This window comes from Eleutherodactylus coqui, chromosome 13, assembly GCF_035609145.1.
Source record: "Eleutherodactylus coqui strain aEleCoq1 chromosome 13, aEleCoq1.hap1, whole genome shotgun sequence".
Classification (NCBI taxonomy): Eukaryota; Metazoa; Chordata; class Amphibia; order Anura; family Eleutherodactylidae; genus Eleutherodactylus; species Eleutherodactylus coqui.
In genome coordinates, this window is record NC_089849.1 from 105,100,804 (window position 1) to 105,128,216 (window position 27,413).

Sequence of the window (27,413 nt, forward strand, 5' to 3'; positions counted from 1 at the left end):
ACTGACAACATGAGCTGATGGGTTACAGGATCACGTGACGTCAGCCCCAGGCTGCTCCCAGACTGCACCGCGACTTCTTCCCGCGGTTTCAATTCGAAGGAGAGTGCGGGCGCGCTGGTGACGTCATGAGCGGGATGATTGGCGTGCCGACGAGCCAATGACCGCAGCGGTCCGAGCGCTCGCGAACCAATGGTAAAGGGCGGGGCCAGTCGTGTGTGTGTGTGTGTGTGTGAGAGCGAGAGAGAAGAGCGCGGTATAACCGGGGGCCCCGGTTAGAAGGGATTTCGCGAATGCTGCTTCCCCGGCGCTGAGGCCCATGGCTCCCCAGAAACACGGTGCCAGCTCCGGACCGGCGGGCCTCAGCGCCCCCTCCTCTTCCGGCGGCGGAGGAGCTGCTATGCCTCCGCTAAAGAGACCCAAGATGGAGCAGATCCAGGCCGACCATGAACTCTTCCTGCAGGCCTTCGAGAGTCAGTATATTCCTCATACCTCGTATGTAGAGCGCCCCCTAGATAGTAATACTGAGAACTTCATGTAGAATAATATACCCCCCCCCTTCCCCCTCCTCAGTATTTACCTCTTGTAATATGCACCTCCTCGCCTGGCGCCTCGCGGGTCCTATGTGCCTCGCGCCTCCTCCTCGCCTGGCGCCTCGCGGGTCCTATGTGCCTCGCCTGGCGCCTCCTCGCCTGGCGCCTCGCGGGTCCTATGTGCCTCGCGCCTCCTCCTCGCCTGGCGCCTCGCGGGTCCTATGTGCCTCGCGCCTCCTCCTCGCCTGGCGCCTCGCGGGTCCTATGTGCCTCGCGCCTCCTCCTCGCCTGGCGCCTCGCGGGTCCTATGTGCCTCGCGCCTCCTCCTCGCCTGGCGCCTCGCGGGTCCTATGTGCCTCGCGCCTCCTCCTCGCCTGGCGCCTCGCGGGTCCTATGTGCCTCGCGCCTCCTCCTCGCCTGGCGCCTCGCGGGTCCTATGTGCCTCGCGCCTCCTCCTCGCCTGGCGCCTCGCGGGTCCTATGTGCCTCGCGCCTCCTCCTCGCCTGGCGCCTCGCGGGTCCTATGTGCCTCGCGCCTCCTCCTCGCCTGGCGCCTCGCGGGTCCTATGTGCCTCGCGCCTCCTCCTCGCCTGGCGCCTCGCGGGTCCTATGTGCCTCGCGCCTCCTCCTCGCCTGGCGCCTCGCGGGTCCTATGTGCCTCGCGCCTCCTCCTCGCCTGGCGCCTCGCGGGTCCTATGTGCCTCGCGCCTCCTCCTCGCCTGGCGCCTCGCGGGTCCTATGTGCCTCCTCCTCGCCTCGCGGGTCGTCCGCGCCTCCTCGCGGGGACTCCGCGCCGGTCCTCCGCGGGGCCTCCGCGCCGGTCCTACGCGCCGCCGCCCCTCGCGGGCCCTCCGCGCCTCGCATGGACGTAATGGGCTGCGCAGTACGTGATTAACAATCTATTGATTTCAGGGGGTACGCTCGCATGCGTGTATTTTGTGAGTGCATTTTGGGCGCGCAAAAGAAGCTAGGACATGTGTTACCCTTTCTGTGGATTTGCGCACCAAAGGTCTGCATAGAAGCGCGCAATACGTTAGAAGATGCGTGATATGCTGCGTAATTCCGCTGGTAAAATAGAACGTCTGGAACTCAATCGGCCATTTCAACCAGTGTGTTTGTTTGCTGCGCACAAATGAGCGTGGTCTGCAGGGGCGGAAAAAGTAGAGTAAGACCTTGCTGTAACGCATACGCAATTGTGCTTCTGCCCGTGTGGAGCCGGCCTTGTATTAGCACGCCTTGTACCTCTCGGCGCCTCAGATGAAGGCTGCACATCTCCATGGTGCCACCCCGTACACAGAATGCCCTGTGCCCAGCGCTTGGGGCGCATGTCCATGGCCGCAGGCGTAAAATGCTGCTGGTCTCTCCACAGTGATTTATACATTTCCTGCATTCGTGCTGCCGACAGACACTGCCCATGCCCGCGAATCACACGCTCAGGCTCTATTTCATAGTGGGGATGCGTATGAAGACGTCGCCCGTATGCCGTGTATTGTGCATGGACGGCGTTTCATATACGGTGTATAGGGCTCATAGTACACAGAGAAATAGAGCATGCTGCGATTTATTTGTGTTGTGTATCTTTACACCGGTGTTTAGGGATCAATGATATGCAGTGAAAACCCACCCGCGGACACGAGCCCTTAGGCTGGTACTACATGGCAGCTTTGTAAGTGGTTTGTCAGCACTTTAAGGTTGTCTTGAAGTCATGTGACTCTTTTTTAGGGTGCGATTTTAAGATTTGTGACCTCTACTAGCAACATGGAATGTGCGTGGCACGAGTCTAGGGAAATTGGACATTGTGAAACGCGAAAGACTTAACATTGATATTCTTGGAATTGGTGAATTGCGCTGGACAGGTAATGGAGCTAGAAAAACCTATAATGCTTGGACAGATCAGCGACAGAAGAAGACCTGGCCGCCAAAGAACATGATGGCTGATACTGGCATGTTGTAAAAATGTTGTGCATGTTTACATAGTGCAAAACCGAAAAACATGGAAAGAGCTCATCTTTAGGGTCGTGAACGACTAAACGACCAACAACGACATGACTAAGATTGCTCTCTTCAGGCCAAGATCACTATCGGTGCAGTTTTTTTTTCAGGTCCCCCCCCCACCCCGTGCACAAATGAACATCCCCTTTGTGCACAAATAGTTCAGTAAAATACTCCAATGCACGCGCAAAAAAAAAGCGCTCTTCATTCCATAAACCTGCTACGTGCACGCAAATACACATATGCTCGTGTGACATGGGACTTGTGGTATGATTCTGATTATTAACGGTGACGTACGAGGCACCAGGTGAGGTGTGCGGTATTGGCGGTGAGGTACAAGGCACCAGGTGAAATGTGCGGTATTGGCAGTGAGGTACAAGGTATGTAGTACCCGTGAGGCACCAGGTCATCAGATGGGCTGTCCATATCCTCGATGACTGCTCCTCCAGGTGTGTGAGGTATGATGTGGCTCATCTGAGGGGCCTGGGAGAATATCAGAATTGATGACCAATGATGTCACTCCCCTTACCCGTGTTGGGCCTTGGTCAAAGTCAGTGATGTCACCTGAGCGCTATTTTTACACTATAAGAAAATAAAATGCGTGTGGTTGAGTGCTTGGGATGAAGTGTGTGATGAAATGGCGCAACATCATTTGTAGGGAAAGGGAGCATGGCAGTAGGGGTCTGGTGTACATGCCCAGCGGGTCTGGCATTCTTGCCAGTTTCTGTGTGGCAGGTGATGTACTTGCAGAGTGTTTCCTTTGAGTCTTTTCCTCATCTTGTTCTGTTTTCTTTTTCAGAACCCACCCAGATTTACAGGTTTCTGAGGACAAGAAATCTGATTGCGGTGAGTAATGTCCTCTCCTGTTCTTCTTGTTGTGTGAGAGACTGCTGATGGATTTTGTTGCTGCTGTCAGTGGTGAATGCGTGGGGCCTAAACCTCCAGTTTCTCTGTAGTCTCTCCGCCCCCTATTACAGGAGCTAAATATTCTCTGTATGGAGACGTTACCTCTTTAAGGCTACCTATACACAAGCGAGAGCGATATCGAGAAATTCAGCTCGATATTGCACTCATGAATGTGCTAGTTACCCACGGATACAAGGTAATTTCTTGGCAAAAATTATTTGCATCTGGGAAATTCTAATCTCCCTCGCACAAGTTTAATGTGCAATAGAGGATCAGAAGTGTTTCCCATTGATTTCATACGAGATCCACGTGATGCATGAAAGGACCCATGGAAATCAATAGGCAATTCGATCCAAGGAATGTGAAGTAATAGGACATGCAGTAATTTTTCCCTTCCCGTTGTGGGTAAACCGCACTTGTATATATGACTTCATTCAAAAGAATGGGGTTCATACTTGTGCGTCTCGCAACGCACAAATCGTGCACGAGTTTCTTGGCCATGTGAAAACAGCCTAAGGGGAAGTCTCCATATGAATACACTAATCAAGATCACCTGCACATTTGTAGTAGTATGTGACTTGTCAGGAAGACCCCACTGTATGATGATCAGAATAGGACAGAGGTGTGCTTTATGAAACACCTCAAAAAGTAAGAAATTGTGGGTGACTGCATTAACCCCTCAGGTACTGGAGATGATTTGCATGTTAATCAGCAGTTGTGCCCCAGTAATAACCTACACATAATACACAGTTATACCTGTAATTTGATTTGCCACTTTCGCTGCCTACAATTCCTATAATAGTCATTGTGAAATTCATAGCCGAGATGAGAAACTGCTGGTATAGTTACCAGCCACCTTAAGACCCTTAGGCCTCATGTCCCCGGGGAAAATCAGGCCCGCCGCGGATTCTTCATGCAGAATCCCGCAGCGGGTCCCTCCTTTCCCGCGGACATGAGGCCTAAAAAGAATAATTACTTACCTGTCCGGACTCTGCGGATCTTCCCTCCATCATGGCCGGATCTTCCTTCTTCGGCCTGGCAGCGCGCCGCGCGTATGCTCTGTGCACTCCTTTTTTTTTTTTTTAACTCCTCTCCCGTGCCGGAGAGCAGAAATTCAGCTGCGGGTGTGCCAAGGATCCAGACGGCTTCCATAGGCTTCAATAGAAGCCTGCGGGAGACCCGCACTAAAATGGAGTATGCTGCTGGTGTTTTCCCGCACACGCAATACACGCCTCAGGGGAAAATGACATCCGCAGGTATTTTAACTACCTGCTGGTGTCCAATGCATCCCTATGGGGCGCGGATCACGCTGCGTGTGAAACGCTCTGGATTTAAAATTTTATTTTAGCCGTGGACATGAGGCCTTGCTGTTTCTATAGCTCCGATTGAAGTAAAAGGAAGCTATGGCGACAGCTTAGCGCGCTGTACTACACTATTTCCATTGCTCTCATTCACTTTGAGAAGAGCTACACAAACAGCCCTGGGCTGATGTGCTCAGCTGTTTCTGATAGGTGATCATATACAGAGGGCCAGGTTTTTCCATCTTGGCCATGAAAAGTTGAGATAGGAATACTTCAACCCCATCCCTACGCCAGTAGAGAAAGCAGCCTAATAAAGCTTTCAGGGTATCTCTGCCTGATAAGCCCCAACGTAAAAAGTATCATTTGAAGCAATACAGAAATATTGCTGTTTTTGTACGGGCGGTCAAGTGATTGTAAGTTCAAGTCCCTTAGTGGGAACCACAAGGCATAACTGTAAAAATAAGATCAACAAAAACATACCCTTTTCCAATGGAAACAGTTAAAAATATATGGTAGCGTAAAAATCCAAACTCTTAAAATATTACATTTATCCTGGACAGTGAATGCCGTAAAAAGAACAAAATTCTAATGGCTGCCTGCAGACGGCCAAGTTAGATCCGGCTGCGAGAATTCTCGCAGCGGGATGCGGACCTGTGCTGCTGAAGAGACTTGCGGCTCACTTGCTCCTGGCGTCTTCTGTGTCCTGCTCATGCGCAGAGTGGAGCCGGTCTGTCACTACTGACATTCCTGTGCTGGCCTCTGTGAGATCTGCATAGAAATACAACATGTCACGACTTGTTTTCGGTGTGTGTTTTCACGCGGACTAATCGCAGCCGTCTGCCTAGCATTGCGTTTTGTAATGGAATCCAATGCAGGTGGGCACGGGCGGAAATCCTGCAGTGGAATTTCTGCCTGTGTGCAGGGGGCCAATCTGTAATATTTTAGTTTTGATCCCTGCATCTGATGAGGATTTTTTTTTGTTTTTGTTTTTTTTTGTTTGTTTTTTTAATATCAAAACTATTGTGCTACATCATGTTATGGCTCTCCATGTCAAAACAAGTTCACAGCAGCATCAACGAAAAATGTTAGGCTGGGTTCACACTGAGCGTATTCCCGCCGGAAATCCCGCGGTTTGGCTGCAGCAAAAACCGCGAGATTTCTGCTGGGAGAACCGCCGCGAAAAAACCCGCGGTGGCTTTGAAGCGGCCCGGCCGCTCGCTCTTCCACTGCGGCCGGCGCTCCCATAGAGGAGAGCGCGGCCGCGGCGGAAAGAAAAGATAAATAGATATGCTGCATATTCTGAAACCGCGGCTGCGGCCTGACTTACCGCAGCGGATTGGCCGTCCCGTGTGGACGAGATTTCTCAGAAATCTTGTCCACATGGCTGGCTAATCCCGAGATTAGCGGCCGCAAGTGGATTTGCCGCAGCGAAATTCCACGGCAAATCCGCCCTGTGTGAACCCAGCCTAATAAGTCTCAGAATGTCGTGACAAAGCAACTGAAAATATTTGTGTACAGTTTTACTTATTTTTTCTTCTCTTAAGTAGTGGTAAAACACAAACTTGGTATTTCTCCCCCCCCCCCCCCCCCCCCCCCCCCAATCATACTTACAAATAGAATCATGTTGTTTTATTGCACCAGGAGCGCTGTAAAGTGGCGGTCACATTTTTAAATTTTACTTGACTTAGGCCTCATGTCCACGGGCAAAAGAAGAATTAAAATCCGCAGCGGATTTTAACTCTTCTCCCGTACGCGGATCCGCACTCCATAGGGATGCATTGACCACCCACGGGTAGATAAATACCCGCGGATGGTCAATAAAAGGGATTTTTTTTAAAAATGGAGCATGAAAAAATCTGGGCCATGCTCTATTTTCGTGCGGGTCTCCCGCGGGCTTCTATTGAAACCTATGGAAGCCGTCCGGATCCGCGGGAGACCTAAAATAGGAATTTAAAAGAATTAACTCACCCGCAGCGGACCGGGAAGGTCTTCTCTTCCTCACGGCCGGATCTTTCTTGCTTCGGCTCGGCGGATGTGCCGGCGCATGCGCGCGGCACGTCGGCGACGTGCCGCCGGCGTGACGAGTTCATCCGCCAGCCGAAAAAGAAGATCCGGCCGTGAGAAAGAGAAGACCTTCCCGGTCCGCTGCGGGTGAGTTAATTCTTTTACATTCCTATTTTAAGCGCTCATGTCCGCGGGGCAGGAGGGACCCGCTGCAGATTCTACATGGAGAATCCGTAGCGGGCCTGATTTTCCCCGTGGACATGAGGCCTTAGAGTAGCTTTACGGGGGTGTATTTGCACACGCAATACACAGATTAGAGCCCATTGATTACAGTAGGTTCCTTCGTATTTTAGCATGTGCATTTCAGCTGCACAAAAAAAAAATAGAACATGGTTTATCTTTCTTTATATTTGTGCAACAAAGGTACTCGTTGAAGTCAATGGGGGTGGGTACGCAAATGCATGCGGAATACCCAAGGATATGCGTGAAACATTGTGCAGTTCTACTGGAAAGAGAGCACATCTGAAACACATTAGACAAATTAAGTACTTTAAGCGGGGCCGGTTTGTGTCCCCCACACAAAAAAAAAACACCCTACAGTCACAAAATATGTTGAAATATGCCAACGTGCACAAAAAAAGCCTCGTTCGTTGCAGCATGCTGTGAATTTGGGCGGGTTACGAATGGCCGACTTCCATTAAAGCCAATGGAAGCCGTCCGTCCCATGGCACTTCCGCAGCGAGCACTGCGGAAGTATCGCGGGATACGTGTCATACACACTGGGTGCCAAAGGGTGTTGGGAACAAAGTGGGGGGGGGGGGGGTGTTTAAAAGAAAAAAAAAATCACGTCAAAGAAGTGAACACAAGAGCCACCCAGCAAATGTTTGTTAAACATCAAAAATGAATGGGGATCATGGCATTATTTTTTTTTGTTTGTTTTACAAATCAGAAAAAAAACCTACAATAAACTTATAAGAGAGTCTGAAGGAGCCTCCAACAGCTGCTGGATCCTGAGGCATCTAAAAAAGGCAGCTTGTAAGTAAAGACACAGTTATATGCACCTATATGTCTGAGTTAACGCAAGCGCCTCGCTGCAATTAACAAAGGTTCTGAGGTAATATGTGAGGATGCAGTTATATACGCAATTCCTTCATATTAAGTGCCTCCAGAGTGCCACCATATAAAGCAGATACCTCAAAGGGTCATCATTTTTCTTTACTTGAAAAAGGGGGTTTTCAGGCTTAGGAAAACATGGCTGTTTTCTTACAAACATAGCGCAACCCTTGTCCATAGGTTTGTGTGTAGTATTACAACTCTGCTCCACTGATATGAATGTGAGCTGAGATGCAGTACCAGACAGAATCCACAAACAAGGGTGGTGCTGTTTGCAAGAAAGTACCCATGTTTTTCAAACCATGGACAACCCCTTTAAGCCCTTACTGACATCTGCCCTACATCAGTGTGGGCTTGAGAGCCGAGCTTACTCTATACATGGCGGGCAGCAGTAGTCTGACACAGCTGGGATTGGAGATCTCTCCAATCGATCACTTAACCATTTAGATGCTGTGTCAGTGGTCTCCCCCACTGATCAAACATTTATTGCCTGTGCTAAGAATAAAATCCTTATTATACCCCTTACTGACCAGCCATATGTGTTTGGTCATACAGTGGTCACTAAAGGGCTTTAAACTGGGCTGATAAAACATGGCTGCCTAGTCAAAGGCCAACACAGAATTCTCAGGCCGGGTCTGAGCTGTTTGACAGCTAGGCTTCTGCTCTAATGGGTGGGAGCAGAAAAACATCAGATCCTAGATGTTTAAGGCCTTATATGCTGTGGTCAATAGTGATTGCGGCATGTATGTGGTTGACGGGGTGCCTATTGAGCCCCCTTCCCCTAAGATGCAGTCATGGTGTGCTAGTGGATTATTGTGGCAACTGGACATCATGCAAGACAGACGATTAGACTCTTCCTTCAGCAGCGTCTAAAAGAAGAGCTCTTGCATAAGTAGTGTGCTGTGATGTACTAGCGATCAAACGACCACATCCTCAAGTCTCCTATGGCCTTTCTCACATGGGCTACAAAATCATAGCTACAAAAACACATGTCGGTGAAGCTTGTGGTTTCCAATGGGTTCTTTCACATGAGATGTTTTGTAGCCTGAAAGAACCCATTGGAAACCATGAGCTTCACCGACGCGAGTTTTTGTAGCTATGATTTTGTAGCCCTTGTGAAAGAGGCCTTAAGGGATATTTATCAGACTGTCTAAAAGAAAAACTCTAAGCTGCCCCTTGAGCAACCACTCACAGCTCAGCTTTCGTTTTACCAGAGCAGAATACAAAATGAAAGTTGCGCTGGGATTGGTTTCTAGCGGCAACTAAGACCATTTCATAAATCTCCCCAATTATGTACATTATTCCACACTGGGAGCAGCATGTTTTACAAAAATAAAATTTCTAGAATTGCCTGTTTCTTTTATTGACACGCCTCCCAAATGTAATAAAAAGCAATCCAAGTGGTACCCTGTTTCCCTGAAAATAAGACCTACCTTGAAAATAAGCCACAGCATGATTCTTAAATAGTGTTTAGGCAGCTTTACATGTAAAAAAATATATATTTTGGAGCAAAAATGAACATAAGACCCTGTCTTTTTTTCGGGGAAGCACTGTACCAGTGGAAACGACGACTCCTCCAGTAAAGACGACCTGACGAGGCTCAGTTGGCGGAAAAGGAAGATGTTATGGGTTGTGGAATGCAGGGATGCAAATACTTGGCCTCCATATTACCTGGCAGCCGTTTCCTTTTGTATTCTAAATTTTTCGGTTGCCAAATATAAAGGGGTTATCTGAGGCTTCCGGGATTTTCACTATTGATGACACATCCTCAGGATGGGTCATCATTAGTTGATCAGCGGGGTTCTGCTACTCTCGATCCCAGCAATCAGCCGATTCCTGGCACCGCTGTTAGTACAGACAGCAGAGGAAGATCATTACACTGTACTCGTGCTCCTGCCCGGGCTGGTATTGCGGGTGCAGCTCCCATTCAATTTAAATCCCACAAGTCCCACACCTTTAAATATATTAATATTGAAATACTTCCTGTACTAAATTGTACGGTACTATAAATGATCTATACACATCCAGAGCCCCCTCAATATTATATACCAAGATCATCCAAAACCCTCCTCCAAGCAAGCATGCACCCAGTATAAGTGCACAGTGCCACAACATAGTGTACACATCCAAGGCTCTCCCTGCAGTATAATCACATTCAGAGCCCCTCAATCACATGAACTATAGCCAGACCCCCAATTACAAACTTGGGCTAGGTGCCATCCTGTGACATGAACTGAAGCCAGGCGCTCTCCCAGTCCCCAATTGTATGAACCGTTGCCAAGCACTAACCTCCAAAATTGCATGAACTGTAGCTTAGTACTCACCTTCCCTCCATCCATAGTCTCTTACTGCAACTCCTACCGTCCCCCACTCATATGTCCATAGTCTTGCGCTGCCTGTCCTGCACACTATTCCTCCCCTCTCCCAACTGTCCAGTGTCTTGCACATCATCTCCCATTTTTGCACCACCCGTTCATATTCTAGCACTGGCGTTGTGCACATCATCTCTTCCTCCCAGCCGCCCCAATCCTAAGGCCGGTGGCGCATGACCGCTTTGAATTGCAAAATCTGCGATAGTCACCTGTGCGGATGATCCGCGGTATTCCTCATTTATTTAAAGAATAAAATATTCCCATGTTTTATCCCACTGTACCGTTCAAAGAAGAGAAACCTTGTCAGTATTGCAATATTTTTCTTAGTTTATCTGCCTCTTAAAAAACTTCAATAAAGTGATCAAAAAGATCCTTGCACCCTAAAATGGTAGCAATGGAAACTACGACTCATCCTTCAAAAAAAAAACGAGACCTCCTACACTCTGTTTTTCTGTTGCTGGGACAATACAAATGTATGGGTTTTGGAATGGAGCAATGCAAATTCAGTTTTGTTTAACCCTTTCCAATCCAATTTATATCCTGGTTTTCCTAGGGGGTTACTCTTTTTCTGCCGTTATACAACGGTGCTATATGCTGGCTAAAGCCAGTACTGCATTAGGTGACACGTTGGAAAGGCTCCGACAGCAAAGAGGCTGGCAATATATAGTAAGAGAGCCCCGACGGATGTCTTCCAACATCGGAGCTGTACAGCCTTAAATCATAATGTTTTCAGAGGTCAGACAGTGGATTGGAAAGGGTTAAGGGTGAGTATGCACACAGCGTAATTCCAGTGGTATTCACTCCAAATCTGCAGCAATGTACAATGCAATGAAGGGGATTTTAGCAAACCTGATTCACTGAGAGCTGTAAAAAAAATGAGTATAAGCATGCTGCGGCTCTTCCAAATCTGTCTGAACGATTTTCACTACGGATCTCATTCGTTACATGAGGGAAATATTCTCAAAAAGTGTCGTACACTTAAAAAGTGTTGTTATAGAAAAGTAGTAACTAGAGATGAGTGAGCATAGGCGTTAAGGGCAAATACTCGAGCGAGTATTGTCCTTTTCGAGTACCTGCCTGCTCGTCAGAAAAGATTCGGGTGCCGGCGGAGTGGAATGGGGGGGGGGATCTCTTCCCACCCTCTCCCCCCTCGCTCACTCCCGCCGGCCCCCGAATCTTTTCTGACGAGCAGGCAGGTACTCGTAAAGGACGATACTCGCTCGAGTATCTGCCCTTAACGAGTATGCTCGCTCATCTCTAGTAGTAACCCACTTAAAGAAAGAACTATATAAACTTGCTATCTCCATAATTCTCCAGAATAAAAAACCAACATGAGATTTTATACTATATGGTGGCAGAATTCCCTCCCATCCTCCCAGAAAATTAAGTTAAACAATACATTTCATCTAAAGGTGGAGTCATTAAAAAAAAAAATCATCCTGCAGAAAACAAGCGCTCATACGGCTAGATTGGCGAATACATAAACTGTCGTGGTTCTTGAAACACGGCAAAGTTGGGGGGAAAAAAATCACCCTGTCACAAAGCGATTGAAGTATTTAGTGGTTAGCTTAGTAACACAATTTGATTTGTAGCTTGCATCTTTGCTTTGTTCAGTGACGCCTCTCACCGCGCCCAAAGTAATGGAGGTTCTGCTTCCCTGTCTTGTGTGAAGCTTGACGGCAACAGCATGGAAGATAGAGAAGAACTAAGCAGTGTAGATGTCATTCCAGTAGCTGTGAGATGGTGAACTATTACTGGCTGCAGCAATGTCTCTCTCTGCTTGAATAATCTTTATATCATTAGCTATAATCTGAGAACAAAAAGTTGTTGGCAGCACCCAACATGTAAAAAACATTTGTTTGGGAGGATCACCATATAAATACAGCACTGCACAACTTTACACATGGTAAAGTAGACCATCCAGGAGTATTTGGTTAAAGGGGTGGTCTCGCGAAACCAAGTGGGGTTATACACTTCCGTATGGCCATATTAATGCACTTTGTAATGTACATTGTGCATTAAATATGAGCCATACAGAAGTTATTCCACTTACCTGCTCCGTTGCTAGCGTCCTCGTCTCCATGGTTCCGTCTAAATTCGCTGGCAGCTTGCTTTTTTAGACGCGCTTGCGCAGTCCGGTCTTCTCCATTCAGCACGAGCCGCTTCAGTGTGCTCCCCGCTACAGCTCTTCTGCGCATGCGCAGACGAGCTGTCACTGCTTGGGAGCGCGCTGAAGCGGCCATTCTGCACCATCCTCTGTTAGAGGAAGGTGCAGAAACTGGAGCTGCCCAGCGGAGAAGACCAGCCCAGCAGCCCCGAGAAGCCTCCCAGGTAAGTGATGGGTCGGGGGGGGCTGCCGCTGCGCCGGGCTGCGCCGGGGGGGCTGTCGCTAGGCCGGGGGGGCTGCCGCTGCGCCGGGCTGCGCCGGGGGGGCTGTCGCTGCGCCGAGGGAACTAGCGCTAGGCCGGGGGGGCTGTCGCTGCGATGGGGGGGGGCTGTCGCTAGGCCGGGGGGGCTGTCGCTAGGCCGGGGGAGCTAGCGCTAGGCCGGGGGGACTGTCGCTGCGATGGGGGGGGCTGTCGCTAGGCCGGGGGAGCTAGCGCTAGGCCGGGGGAGCTAGCGCTAGGCCGGGGGGGGCTGTCGCTGCGATGGGGGGGGGCTGTCGCTAGGCCGGGGGGGCTGTCGCTGCGATGGGGGGGGCTGTCGCTAGGCCGGGGGAGCTAGCGCTAGGCCGGGGGGGCTGTCGCTGCGATGGGGGGGGGCTGTCGCTGCGATGGGGGGGGGCTGTCGCTAGGCCGGGGGAGCTAGCGCTAGGCCGGGGGGGCTGTCGCTGCGATGGGGGGGGGGCTGTCGCTAGGCCGGGGGGGCTGTCGCTAGGCCGGGGGAGCTAGCGCTAGGCCGGGGGGGCTGTCGCTAGGCCGGGGGAGCTAGCGCTAGGCCGGGGGGGCTGTCGCTGCGCCGGGGGAGCTAGCGCTAGGCCGGGGGGGCTGTCGCTGCGCCGGGGGAGCTAGCGCTAGGCCGGGGGGGCTGTCGCTGCGCCGGGGGAACTAGCGCTGGGGAGCCGGGGGCTAGCGCCGGTTACCTGCTGTCTGGTCCGGCGGCTGCGGGGGCGTCCGGTTGCCATGGAGACACAGCTGGCGGCGTCTCGGGAGCGCGCACGTCGGGCTGCAGCGAGCGACTGGGAAAGAGCCGGCGGCCATCTTGAGGAAACTTTTATAACTTGCTGAAACGCTGGAACGGTAAGTACGAACCAGCTAGAAATGTCATTTACAGGGGGGCTTAGTAATGTGTGTTTAATGGGGGGGACTGGGCAAAAAAAAAAATTAACTGCTTCCTCGAGACATCTCCTTTAAACAAGACGAGAAACCGGACCCATTGAACCAAATAATAGAACCTGTGAAACTCCCAACAGGTCGGATCACCGGTCTTCCATGGAACCGAGATTTGTAGTGAACATAGGCACACAATGCTGAACCTGTAAAACTTAACGCATGGTAGAACTTCAGTCAGCAAATCAATTGGCTGGATACCGTCATGGTGCCTCCAGTAGTGATACTTTTGATCCTTGGCTGGAAAAAAGTTTTGTAGAAGCCCATGGCAACCAGTGTTGTGTGCTCATGGATAGCAGCTGACTTAACTTTCTCTGCGTCTCAAATGTCCCTTATTTTGATCCAACTACCTATCGGCCGCTTACACCATCTCAAAGAACTGCACAGTTCCATTTGTTAGCAGGGGCACTTTAGAGGGGTAGAGCGTTGTGTAGGAAAGGCGCAGTTCAGGCAACATAGTAGCTGACGCTCTCCTCTCGCATCAGCAGTGCTCTAGTTTCCACATCAGTTATACCCAATGGTGCCGTTTATCCACTCACAATAATTTCACCACAGCTGCACTCGAACGGTTCACTAACTGCACTTTTGAGAAATCCTGCCACCCTTGGCCCGAAACCCAATAATCATCCCTTTTTTGCAATAGTGATTGATCCATTTAACCATGACAAAGGAGTGATCTGTGACCAGACAGGCTATCACACACCTTATATTCCCACCAAGCTGGTCCACGGCGCATTACTACTTTCACGGGCTACATGCTGCCGACGCCAAAAGTGGGAGGTGGTCATAATAATGTGATTTGACTGTGTATAACTTCCAGCCATATTCCATGCGTGTGTTAGTGTTCAAAATGTTGCATTTCATTGGATACTTTATGCTTGAAGAGTTGTGAAACTTCCAAATTAAAATTATTGATTTTCAGTAAAACTGGGCTTTGATAATTCTTTCTCTATCCCTTCAATTTATACTGTATGTGACCCTTTATATATGCAGTGGTGCATATTATATACAGGTTTGTAGTAGCACACAAAGCTCCGTGTCTCTACAGATTATTACTTGTATATTGTGCGTTGCCCTCTTGTGTCTTCTGTCACGCTGTGATCTGCAGCTTTAAAAGAAGTTTTTGCCTACTCTTACATCATGTGTTGATTTCCTCTCTTTCCAGCCCATCTTTTTGCACCGGACGCTCACGTACATGTCTCACCGTAACTCCCGATCAAATGCCAGAAGGTAATGAATACAGCTTGTTATGATGACTGACTCCTCACCTGTGTTGCAGTGCCTATCCTGTTACATGCTGTAAGCGTGCGGCCCCTGCTGCTGGATACATTTCACACATGTCACACAATATCCTGCCTGCCCAGCAGACCTGTCTGCTGATCTTACATAATAATCTTGTGAGTTCCCCATGTGCCCAGGTAATGGTTGAAGCGACAATTTCAGGTGCAGCTGGCTGATCATGGCCAATATGTGGTGTAACATATTCTCCTCTGTGGACCCTCGCTGCATAGGGTGTGTTTACATCTGCATGAGAGGAACAATTAGGAGCCTCTATCGCCGATGGTTTCTGATGTGAAGTATATTGTCGCATGCAGCGCCACTTTTCCTACCCAACTGACAGAAAATACTCGTGGAACCCAATATACCCCATTCTAAGTCTTGTAATGTATGCAGCACTGCATCATGCCTTCTAATAGAAAGTACAGTGTAGATGTAAGCAGCCTAAGGCTAATTTCACAAGGTTAGTGTGATATTGGGCCGTGAAATCTGACCCGTTATTGCGCTCACCAAAGTGTGATGTCCGCACAGGTGCGAGGCGTTTTTGTATTAAAATTACCTTGCATCACTTCAGGAAAGTAGCAATCCTCCGCCACGACTAAAAGAGGATCGCAGAGTATTTCCCATTGTTTTCAATGGGTAAAGCTCACATGCCGTCCGAGGCTGTGCCTGCCCAATTGAGAAAAATGGGAAGTGCAAGGGCACGCCCAAAAATGGGACATGATGCAATTTGTTTCCCGTACCGCAATATGATGCAAGGGAAAAAAAATCACTCATTGTGCAGGACCACATTCAAAGGAAAGGGTTTCATATTTGTGCAGGGTTTGACCCTCTTGCTACGCACAAATCTTGCGCTATTTTCTCGGACGTATGAAAATAGCAGCTTTGTTGAACAGCAAAACCATAAATCCAGATAGTAACCAGTATGGGTCACTTAGTATCTTCCACAAGGGTTCTCATCATTTTGCTAATACAGTGATCCCTCGCTATATCGCGGCTTCAGTGCATCGCGGATTTTAGCTAGACCATATATAATTCTGTTTTTGCAGAGTTTTTCGCTACACCGTCGAATTTTGCAGTACATACAGAAAATACAGTACGCCACTAGCGCTTGCCAACGGCACACTATTGGCTGATGGAATGTGTTCTGTATCTTGGGCGCTGATTGGCTCACTGATCGTAGCATGCTGTTCTTTTGTTCATTGCGTGTAAACTGCCATTGCTGAAGAGCGCGTGATTCGTTCACTTTTGCGATTGTTTAGCAGTTCACTTGACAGATTGATTTATGTAACTATAACGCTGCTACTTTGCAGATTTTCATGCATCGCGGGGGTCTCTGGAACGTAACCCCCGCGATAGACGAGGGAGCACTGTAGTTTTTGTTTCCATTCCTCCCCATTTTCTAAATCTCCACTTTCTGCCAGTTACTTGAATATTCTTGCTTACATTGGGGGCAGCATGCCTGTCCTGATCTAGTCCTGCTCACATGTGCTTGTCTGCATAAATGACTCTTTTACAGCACGGCTGATTTGTTTCTGCAGGAAGGCCTTTAAAGTGAATGACCTGCTGTCAAAGGTGGAGAAAATGAGGGGCGAGCATGAGACAGACAGGTAAGCTGCTCCTTCAGTCTGACTGATTATTACAGGAATGTCCTTAGTTGAAGCATTTGCTGTTAATAAGATTGAATTTCTTCATACCTCTGTTCTCTCCCTCCAGTCTCTCTGCTCATTTACAGCTCACATTCACCGGCTTCTTCCATAAAAGTGGTAAGTGTCGTGATGGCGGGATATTAAACTTTTTTGTTCTAGTGCAGAACTTGACATGTCTTCTCTTCTTCAGATAAGCCAGCTGCGAACTCTGAGAATGAACAAAACTCTGTAACCCTGGAGGTTCTGCTGGTGAAGGTGTGCCATAAGAAACGCAAGGTAATGGCTCCACTGAGTGCTATACAATGTCACCAATGAGCCTTAACATTAAAACCACCCGCCTAAAATTGACTAAGTTCCCCCTGAGCCAACAAAACAGTGATCTTCCAAGCTATGAGCTCGAGAAGACCTTTTGAAGGTGTGTTGTGATGTTGGCAGGAGACCTTTTTAAATCTTGCAAGTTGGGAAGTGGGACCTCCATGGATTGTACCTGGTTTTGCACACCTCCTACATTTGATCGATCAACTTGAGATCCTGAGGGGCATACACAATACCTTGTACTCTGCAAAAAGTGTTCAGGAAGGGATGGAGGAACATGACAGTGTAGCAGGACACATTATCCTGCTGTAAGAAGCTATTAGGGAATAATCTTCATGAAGGGGCGTAATTGTTCTGTTAAAATATTTAGGCAGCTGGTACATGTCAAGTAATATCCACATGATGGCCATGACCACAGGTTTCCAAACAGAACATTGTACAAAGCCTCACTGCCCCGTCAGCTAGCCTTTTTCCCCTATAGTACATTTTTATGTTACCTCTCCACCAGTGAAGCGGCACGCGTACACGGCTGTCCACATGATGTAAAGGAAAATGTGATTAATTTGGACCAAGCCACTTTCTTCCATTGCTCCCATGGTCCAGTCCTGATGCTCATGTGCACATTGTAGTTGCTGTGGACAGTTGGCAGAGATTAACATGTACCAGCAAGCTGCAATGCACCGTGTGTTCTGATTTTCTTTTTATTATAGCCATAACAAATTCTTGCTATATTCCCTGCTTGTTTAGTGTCTGCAGAGCTGGTTCTGGTGATTAGTGATAATGAATCCTAAATGCCTTCCTCTACTATAAAAGCTCTGCTAAGCTGCTGTCAAATAAGAAAAGTAGTGATTTTAAGTTTTGGACTCTGTATACCATGTTGTCTGTCTTACAGGATGTCAGCTGCCCCATAAGACAGGTCCCCACAGGCAAGAAACAGGTGCCTCTGAATCCAGACCTCAGCCACTCGAAAATCAGCAACTTCCCATCCCTGGCAGTGTCCAGCAATGAATTTGAGCCGAGCAATAGCCATATGGTGAAGTCATACTCCCTGCTCTTCCGAGTCACCCGACCAGGACACCGTGACTTGAATGGCTTGACCAACGGAGAGACAAATGAGAACATCGGTGAGTACTGTGACTATGAAAGTGCTACCTTTTCATGTAGTTTTCTCATAACTACAAACTAGGAACATGTAAAATATATAGTGCACTCACTATTATGGGGGAAATTTAATGTGCAAAATTTCTGGCAAAAAAGCAAAAACTGCAGTCATTCTTGTGCATAAATTTGCAAATGCCCCTCAATCCCATTGTCCATAAAAATGTAGATGGGGCTTTCTAGAAGCAGCATTGTTAAAGGGGTTTTCCAGTGAAATACTATTGATGATCTGTCATCAATAATTGATCGTCTGTGGTCTGCCACTCGGGACCCCGACCGATCAACTGAGTAGGCGCATGCTGTCAGCACCGTAATAACAGAGGTCGGAGCGGAAGCCTCCGCTCCGATCTTTGTGTAGTGGCTTGTGCTTGTAACTGAAATCAGTAAGAGCCGTGTCTGCAGCTACAAGCGCCGACCTCTGTGTATTTGTGGCGCTGACAGCATGCCCCCGCTCAGCTGATCAGTCAGGGTCCCGAGCGGAGAACCCCAGGTGATCAACTATTGATGGCCTATCCTGATAAGTCATCAATAGTATTTCACTGGAAAACCCCTTTAAATGCTGCCTGGCAAAATTGCTACGATTCATGCCAGATACTGATATCTCTTCTACTGCAAATCTACATCAGCTGGTTGCTGCTGTAGATTTTTCTTTTTACACACGGGATGGCCAGAGATGCAACAGATTTATCAAGAGGCATGCAATAAACATTCCCCACTCTGCTCTTTTACTTATCCTGTACTGATTCTGTGTCTCATCCATTAGTAAGTACAGAATCCTTCATAGCTGCACTCGCTATTCTACTGGTGGAGTAACTGTAGTTGCACATTACTTAAGCTATATTGATCCTCAGTTGTGGCCTGTATTACCGCATGATGCTGAACATAGTATCTTTATTTGTCCGGTTTCTTAATCCCATTAAATGTATTTTTGTTTTCAAGTGGTACACCAGTGATGGAAAACTATCATTACCTTAAAGAGAATCTGTCCCCAATGTTTTTGCACCCTCTCTGAGGGTAGCATAAGGTAGTGCCTGTCGCAGTGATCATAGTGATATGTCTGCTGTGTAGATCTGTGTGGCACTTTTGGAAAAACTTGCCTACAGCTCATGAAAATCCAGCGCTACTTGAAGTAGTCCTCTATGCATTTCCTGCTACTGATAAAAGCCAAGTTTCTCCAAAACTACTGCGCAGATCCTCACGTAATTTCCTTGTGCCGTGGGCAGGGTGGCATCCTGCAGCGGGGCTCCCGCTCATGGAACCCGACCCGCCCATGGGCATGAGGCCTAAGAGAAACAAAGGCAAGACTCCAGTGGGCATGAGTGTAAAAATTTGATCACAGAGTTGTAGAAAAATATCACAATAGTTTCACTGGGGCAGAGGAATCCAATCTATTTACAAGGACTTCCTAAAGCATGATTTTTATTCGTGATGAATTAAAAGAGAATTCTTGGGGGGGGGGGGGGGCGCTAACAAACACAAAAGATAAGTACCACCACCTGTGTAAAATCCAGCATGACACACCCACATACAATGTCGGCCATCGCAACCAACCCATCACATGTAATTTTCAGACTTCGATCCACTGAAATGGCCAAAACTGGACATTAAAGCAGGATTTTATCATATCTATGTGGACAGCTTTAGTAAAGAGTGACAGACTGCCAGTCTGGATTGTACTTGATGTAGGACATCTGTTTTGTGGAGGCAGCGTGAGATCACTGGCACTCATTTAACCCTTTAAATCACACTCTTGATTGCCCACTTTGATAGTCTCAGTGCCAGGTATTTCTTTTTTTATCTTCTTGAGGCACTCTAGTCAATGAATTTTGTGAAAATGGGTTCTGTATAGTTACTGAAATATTCCTAGTGAATAAGAAACCGACTTCAGCAACATGAGCTATACTTGCTGTTCTGTTGGAGTCTATGTACAGTCCATACACTGTTCATCCTATACTGAACCTGTGTGCATACATCCTGTATTGTACTCATATGAAGCATTTTTTGTCCTTGTAGAAGTTACGGATGATCCTCCTACTAGACGTAAAAGAAACTTGTCCAGTAGAGATGAGAAGACGTTTGTGGCGCAGATGACTGTGTTTGATAAGAACAGGTGATGCGCTGGAGTCACGCGGTTCCTCGTCCATCTCCTATACTGTCTGCTGGTGCTAAGTGTCTGACTCTTCTCATTACAGGCGTTTACAGTTGTTAGACGGGGAGTATGAAGTGGCCATGCAGGAGATGGAGGATTGTCCGGTCAACAAGAAAAGGGCCACGTGGGAGACCATGTTAGATGGCAAGGTAAGAGGGGTTTGGAGGAAGGTGGGGATGACGCCAATGCCTCTGGTGGGTGTGGAGGAGGAAGGAGGTTGATGTGAGATTGGTGTAATGGTGGCATAGATGTGTGATAGCGGTCTGACTTATCTGTGTAATGATGAGCAGCTGCTGTGCACGTTTATCTCTAGTAAAACAATATTGTAACCCCCTGTTATATCCATATAGCTCAGTGGCAGACTGTCGGTCAGTCCTTGTATGTACGTACATAAATTGTTGGTCCTTTTTAGAAACTCCTTGTAATGCTCATGTCCAGCTAAACAACTTCCCATAGACTGTGACCTAGACTCGGGCTCCTCAGAACCCCTCATAGACCATTAACTAGGCTCCACAGCTTGATCTAGAATCTCATTGCTGTACTGACTGTCGGTATCTGTATGAATGTAATGCCACACTTAAAAGGACCTACCATAGTGCCAGCGCTGTACTGACTGTTGGTATCTGTCTCCCTTAGAGGCTGCCTCCATTTGAGACCTTCTCTCAGGGTCCCACCCTACAATTCGCTCTTCGATGGACAAGTGACTCTACAGATAAATCCACAGCACCAATTGCTAAACCTCTGGCAACTCGGAACTCTGACAGTGCCTCCCAGGAACTGAGATCGGTGTCCGTAAAGCCCCCGCAGTCTATAGGTGAGGAGAGTGCTAGGGTGGAGTGTGTCTGCTGTGTAGCCCTGTAAGAGAGTCGTGGTCTTCAGGTCAGGACTTGCTGCTTCTTTTCACTTTTATTTCAAAGTTTTCCAGCTAAAGAAAAATTTCAGCAACTGACGTCCTCACATTCTTCCCATCTCTGGGAGCATGGAGGGATGGACAGATAACATCAACGCTGTCTCTGAGATCTCTGCTTCCTAACATAGCATGTCCACCAGGTTATTCAAAAATATAGGGGCGTATGACTAAGCAAGGGTCCTTTAAGACTGTGGACAATTATAATAGTGACTATACTGGTTGTCATTTAAGTTTAACTTAAAGATCTGGGGGGGGGAATTCAACCATGGAGGTTCTGAGTTGAGCCTCCAAAGCTGAGAACAGGCCTTAGCCTTATGAGGGTTCTCTTAACCTAGGTGTGCAAATTGTCTTCTATAATCCCGTGACACGGCCTTTTTTCACTTTTCTTTTCTTTTCTCCACACTCAAAAAATCATTTTATTTATTTATTTATTTATTTTTTTGACAACGTAGCTGTCTGAGGGCTCTGTTTTTTGAGGGACAAAGTTGTGTTTTTTTTTTTCAGTGGTACTGTTTAATATATCATTTATGTACTGAAAAGCTTAAAAAAAAATACATAGTTGCGCCATTTTTGGTGAAGTCTTAGTTTTGTAATCTACATGCTGCAGCAGAAATGACAACTTTATTTTGTGGGTCAGTGCTATTATGAAGATTCCCAATTTACAGTTTTGGGGAATTTTTTTGTTCCACTGTTGTACTGCTTTTGACAAAAAAAATTTATTTAAAAAAACTATATATAATTCTCACCATTTTCTGACAACCCTATCTCCCCCCCCCCCCCCCCCCCCCATCGACGTAGCTATGTGAAGACTTTTTTCTTTCTTTCGCTGGATGATCTGCTTTGGGGGTATACAACTTTTTGAGTGCTTTCTTATTACATTTTTTTTCTTCTTGGCGACAGGATGACCAAAAATGTTCACCGTGTAGGGAGCCGACTCCCAAGCCCGCTGCATACTAAAGCCTGCGTACATGTTGCCAAAGAGTTTAAGTCTTTTGTAGATTAGTTTTGTTCTAGAGACCTTCCACCATTTTTGTGGTCTGTCTTTGGATTTGTTCTATTTTGTCAATGACTTTCTGTAGGTCACTGCTGAGGGTCTGGATCCCCAAGCTTATAGCCGGGTTGGGGTTTCAGAGGATTTTCTGTTGTCATCAACTCTGTTAAATGTCGATTAAGAGCCCTCTTGCTATTCAGAGATGTTTGATAAAGCCACATGGCTCTCATGCAGTTAATGATTGAGAGACTTGGGGTAGTGCTGAATCTGTTATCCCCCTCCTTTCCTGGCTGTCCTGACAATGGACTGTGCTAAGTTTAGCTTTTTTTCATCATTTTTAGTAGGGTTGTTCCCATTAAGAGTTGTTGTTCTGGAAGCCAGAGCAGGGGTGGTCAGAGGCTGTGAAGCATCTTCAGCTCCTTCTTTTATTTACAGCTGTAAAGGAGACTCCGTCCTCAGAAGTGCCGACCAAGAGGGAGAAGGATCCATCTGCAGAAGCCAAGCAGAAGCTGCGCATATTCTACCAGGTATTGTGGCCATGTTACAAGGAACACGGCTCTTCACTCCTGGTCCCGGGGACCACAGCTTTCCAGTCCTGATTTCCTGTAATATTCTGTCCTCATAGTTCCTGTACAACAACAACACACGGCAGCAGACGGAGGCCAGAGACGACCTGCATTGTCCATGGTGTACACTGAACTGCCGCAAGCTTTACAGTCTTCTCAAGCACTTGAAGCTTTGCCACAGTCGCTTCATTTTCAACTATGTGGTAGGGAGACCCCTGGAGCAGCACTTTTATATTATACACCTATAACTGACCAGCTAGAAATAACGGGGATCTCGTGACAAGGTGTAGAAAATAAGTCATGTGACACCGGGTCTAGTGACTACATGAACATGGCAAAAATAGAATTGGTATCTCCTACAAGCGCCCAATTCGTGGGGATGGGTGCTAATATTGCATGTCCTGGTATTAGGAGTGCAGTTGCTCTGCATATTCTCTTGAATACATTTCGTGGATTGACACTGAGATCATTGATCGCTTTCACTGGTCTGGGGTCAGATGCTGTTTATGGGGGTGCATGTCTCCTTGGGTAAGTTTTGAAAGTTCAGTGCCAACTCTACTACTCTTCTAGTATCATCCAAAAGGAGCTCGAATTGATGTGTCCATCAACGAGTGCTATGATGGGTCTTATGCTGGGAACCCGCAGGATATTCACCGACAGCCGGGTTTTGCCTTCAGCCGAAATGGACCTGTGAAGAGGACTCCGATAACCCACATCCTGGTGTGCAGGTGAGGATGTAGGCTGAATACTGGGTGTTAATGTAAACACTGACACTATGAGGGACCTTTCACATTGGCAGAATATTTACGCGACACTGCAGTGGATTTTACCATGAGGAAAATTTAACACCAAAAACCGCATGTCGAATATGGGGATTTTGATGCGCAATTAAAAGACAGAATTCTCCTGGCAAGACCACATTTAGGCGAGTGGAATTATTCTCACAATAAATAAAGGTCCCTAAATAAGAGTGCACTGTGCTCAGATGCCTGAGCAAAATGAGCTATATATTGTATTGGGGAGTGGGCAGCACAGTCATCACCTTTCAGCCCCATAAAGTAAGTTATGGGGTTCAAAGTTAAGGGAACAGGGTGTGCAGAGAAGTGTCTTTCATACTCACCCAGTCCCTCATTCCAGCACTGTGTCCCACGAAGCTCGTGTGCAGTAGCAACATGACTTTCTATATGCGCATCTTCCATTAATCTCTAAGAGTTAAAATTTAAGAAGTTTCAGCGGCGTGGTGCACGCTGGCAAAGATTGTTCCGATCCAAAGGACCCAAACAAAGTAAGCAGAAGGTGAATGCCAGCAGCACACGAGGTGTCGTTTCAAAGTCCCAAAGGGACCAGCTTTATTCCGCTTCGAGCAAGTAAAATGACAGGTAGCTGCGACGTTTTGACCAACTAGGTCTTTGTCAAGCTTGACAAAGACCTAGTTGGTCGAAACATCACACCTACCGACCATTTTACTTGGTTAGAGTGGAATAAAGCTAATCTCTAAGAGTTACATGTGCAGAAAGAGTCTAGTTTCTGCTGCGTGCGACTTCTGCAGGGATGTAGCACTGGAATGAATAACTGGGTGAATATGAAAGACACCTTCCCGGGCTTCCAGCTCAATCGCTTTAGAGCCCCATAACTAACTTTATGGGGCTCAAAGATGATTAACTATGTCCCTTTTAACGAGCTTTAGGATTTGAGTCTATAGGAACTGAGGTCTCCCATGTACGATTCATGTTTTCAAACTTTTTCCAGGCCAAAACGTACAAAAGGAGGAATGTCTGAATTCTATGAGTCTGAGGACGGTGAAGTGGAGCAACAGCGAACATACAGCAGCGGCCACAATCGCCTGTATTTCCACAGTGATTCCTGCCTTCCACTAAGACCCCAGGAGATGGAGGTGGACAGTGAGGATGAAAAAGACCCCGAGTGGTTGAGGGAGAAGACGATAACTGTAAGCATGTAGTGATTTAGCTGTTGAGTACAGAGCAATTCTATTTACTGCAGCTGCTTCTTACTTTCTCTATTCTCGTTTAGCAAATTGAAGAATTCTCAGATGTTAACGAAGGGGAGAAAGAAGTAATGAAGATGTGGAACTTGCATGTAATGAAACACGGGTGAGTGGTGGGCACAAGTGTATTGTATGACGTACAGCAGATCTAGTATAACATTCACATCTGACTCAGATTTTGCTGTGGATTTACAATCTGTTGCAACATCTGGGAAATATCTGCCAGAGGCCCAAGCATGCTAGGAGGCCTAAACTTCACAGCACGTAAATGTGATCATTAATTAATGGTGCTGAACCTGTAGTATGAATCTGCTGTGACTACATCATGTGCGACCGCTGCTGTTTTACAGCTGATTCTCATCACTGCTATTACCAGGGTGTATAAATGCTGAGCAGCTCAGAGAGGGAGGTCTGCAGTGTGATAGACAGCTGCTCTCTAAGCCTTGGGGGAGGGTAAGTAGAATTAAAGCGCCTAATTTATTAAACCTGCTTCACTGTATGGTGCACATAAATGTCTGCATCTTGTGGCACAGCATTAAATATGATTTTCAGCTGTGAGAGCAGGGCATGGATTTGTTGCCTGTGTTTGCAGTCAATGAATTTTTAGGCCACACTCGCACGAACGTATGCATGAAACGCTGCCTATCCGGCGGTGAGGCGGCCTAGTGCAGTGTATGGTAGCAGTTTTGTACTGCGAATGACAGCATTTCTCATGCATGCTGTCATGCGCAGTCTGGCTTCTTTTTTTTGATCAAATGTCCTGCTCTGTTGCTTTGTAACGGCGTATATAAACATAAATATGCTCCCATACAGAACAATAGGGCTCTGTTGTGCGTTATACGCGTCAAAATAGAACATGCTGCATTCTTTTTTGCGTGCGTATGGCACGCAATGAATATTCACAAATCAATGTACTTGCATTGACTCCATTCACCATGAATCACACTGTGAAATTTCGCTCGTGTAAACTCAGCTTAACACAGTAACATTCAAAGGTTTTTTTTAAAGCATGATAAACTGAAACGCAGTAGGGGGGATTTATGAAATCTCCCTCCCCCCCCCCCCCCCCCAATCAAGTTGAGCTGTGATTGGTTGTTTTCGACCAATCACAGCTCAACTTGCATTCCTCATAAGGCTCTTGAAAAATGAAAGCTTATGTGATTGGTTGCTATGGACAGACCGTTTTTGTTTTAGACAGTTTCATCAATCTGCTTCAGTATATTAGAAGACTGTAGAACTTGTGTGTATACATATAACTGCATTCTGTCCCCTTTGCAGCTGTGTGCAGTGGATTGGAGTTGTAGTCTGTAATGATTTCTCATTCCCTGCAGGTTCATTGCAGACAATCAGATGAATCATGCTTGTATGTTGTTTGTGGAAAACTATGGACCCAAAATAATCAAGAAAAACCTGTGCCGAAATTTCATGCTGCACCTGGTGAGCATGCATGACTTCAGTCTGATCAGCATCTCCACCATAGACCGGGCTGTGTCCAAACTGAGGGACCTGCAGGCCAAGATGGAGCGGGATGAGCCTTTGAGCTCCAGCACTGAGGAGACAACTGACGAGACAAGCACGCACCAAGTCAATGGCTTTACTGAGACCAATGGCAAAGAGCAAGCGCTAGAGAACGATCACACATCAGGGGCACTGAAGCAGAGCAAAAAGCAGCGTCTGTGAAGACGAGCCGAGCTTCCACCCCAGGGTGCCCTGCAAAGCAATACACCCCAAAAACCAAGCAGCTCCCCTTCCCCTCAGAGGCCGGAGGGCACAGAACTTTTTTACGTTTTTCTTTTTACTCTTCTGTTGTTGCTTCCAGGATAGACTGTTATTTTTACCTTTTTTCATAATGACAAATGAAGTTTATATTTCACCCACACACTTTAACATTTTTGGGGGTGCAGAAAACAAACATGAAATATGTGCTCCCTCACATTAAAATTTAGGGGAAACTTGTACATTTGTTAAATCTGTATGACGGTAACGTTCATGGCTACTTAATGTCCCAATGAATAAACTGTATACAGACTGTACTGCGGCTGCTGAGCAGTGTCCAGCATGGTGACGGGCTCTGCAGTATCAGTTGTTCTCTTGGGGGGCTGGATCTGCAGTATCATGTTTGTGGCTCTCCATTGTAACTTATGGGTGTCTCCTCTGTAGTGGTGTTCAATTCCACGGTGTCACACATTCTGGGGCTATCCTGCCTTGGGTACAGCGCTGCAGTGTGGCACTTCTCTGGTGCCTGGCACTGCAGTTCTGCATCTTGTGGCTGTATATTCCTGGGAGGGTCTTGCCCTGCATACAGGCTCCAGGTTCTGGCTGCCCGATTCCACTGGTGACCTTCACCCCTCTGGTTTTGACTGGATCGGTTGTCCTTATTCTTACCGCAGTGATTATTAGTCTTTATTTATACGGGATGTGTGGTGCTTGGATCACCGGCCTCTGCTCTTCCGTCACCTTTTTCTATTGTATCTACAATCTTCTACTCCAGTTGTACATAAAGCGAGGGGTCGGTCATGTGAATGTTTGTTCGTTGTCGATGCTATTTAATGACGTTTGTGGGGAGGGACAGTGTTCACCATGTGGTTTCGGCTTTGACTGATGCTTCTCTACCAATATAGAAAGGTTTTATAGCTTTGGGGATAATTCTGAATAGAAGGGTGATATTTTGTCTTAACTCCTTGTCTCCCTGCAGTCCCTGCCTGCACATATGTAAAGACATGTAGGCTCTATGTAGCCCGTTTGGCAATGTTTGCACACGACACAGTGGCAGATCCCTGTGTCCTGTTAACTTTTGTCGTGTCCATTTCTAATAAACTATAAAATGAAGTGCCCCCTCCCAACCC

At 47.3% G+C, this 27,413-nt stretch overlaps 1 protein-coding gene across 1 annotated transcript; it reads left to right on the forward strand.

Moving 5' to 3' along the window:
• Positions 1-206: 206 nt before the first annotated feature.
• SUZ12 (SUZ12 polycomb repressive complex 2 subunit) lies at positions 207-27,413 on the forward strand. Its single transcript, XM_066587547.1, has 16 exons — positions 207-470; positions 3,321-3,367; positions 14,712-14,776; positions 16,366-16,434; positions 16,541-16,590; positions 16,664-16,749; positions 17,681-17,912; positions 19,960-20,056; positions 20,139-20,244; positions 20,732-20,909; positions 22,432-22,523; positions 22,622-22,765; positions 23,133-23,290; positions 24,312-24,510; positions 24,594-24,673; positions 25,899-27,413. Exons 1-16 carry the CDS (start codon positions 317-319, stop codon positions 26,245-26,247), a joined length of 2,106 nt encoding a protein of 701 aa, XP_066443644.1. The 5' UTR covers positions 207-316; the 3' UTR covers positions 26,248-27,413.

Excerpts from the sequence above, each read along its gene's own strand:
- SUZ12 (XM_066587547.1), top strand. The coding sequence starts at position 317 with ATGGCTCCCCAGAAACACGGTGCCAGCTCCGGACCGGCGGGCCTCAGC. Across the intron at positions 22,766-23,132 it reads GCTTCATTTTCAACTATGTG|TATCATCCAAAAGGAGCTCG; the intron begins GTAGGGAGACCC and ends CTACTCTTCTAG. Across the intron at positions 24,674-25,898 it reads TTGCATGTAATGAAACACGG|GTTCATTGCAGACAATCAGA; the intron begins GTGAGTGGTGGG and ends CATTCCCTGCAG.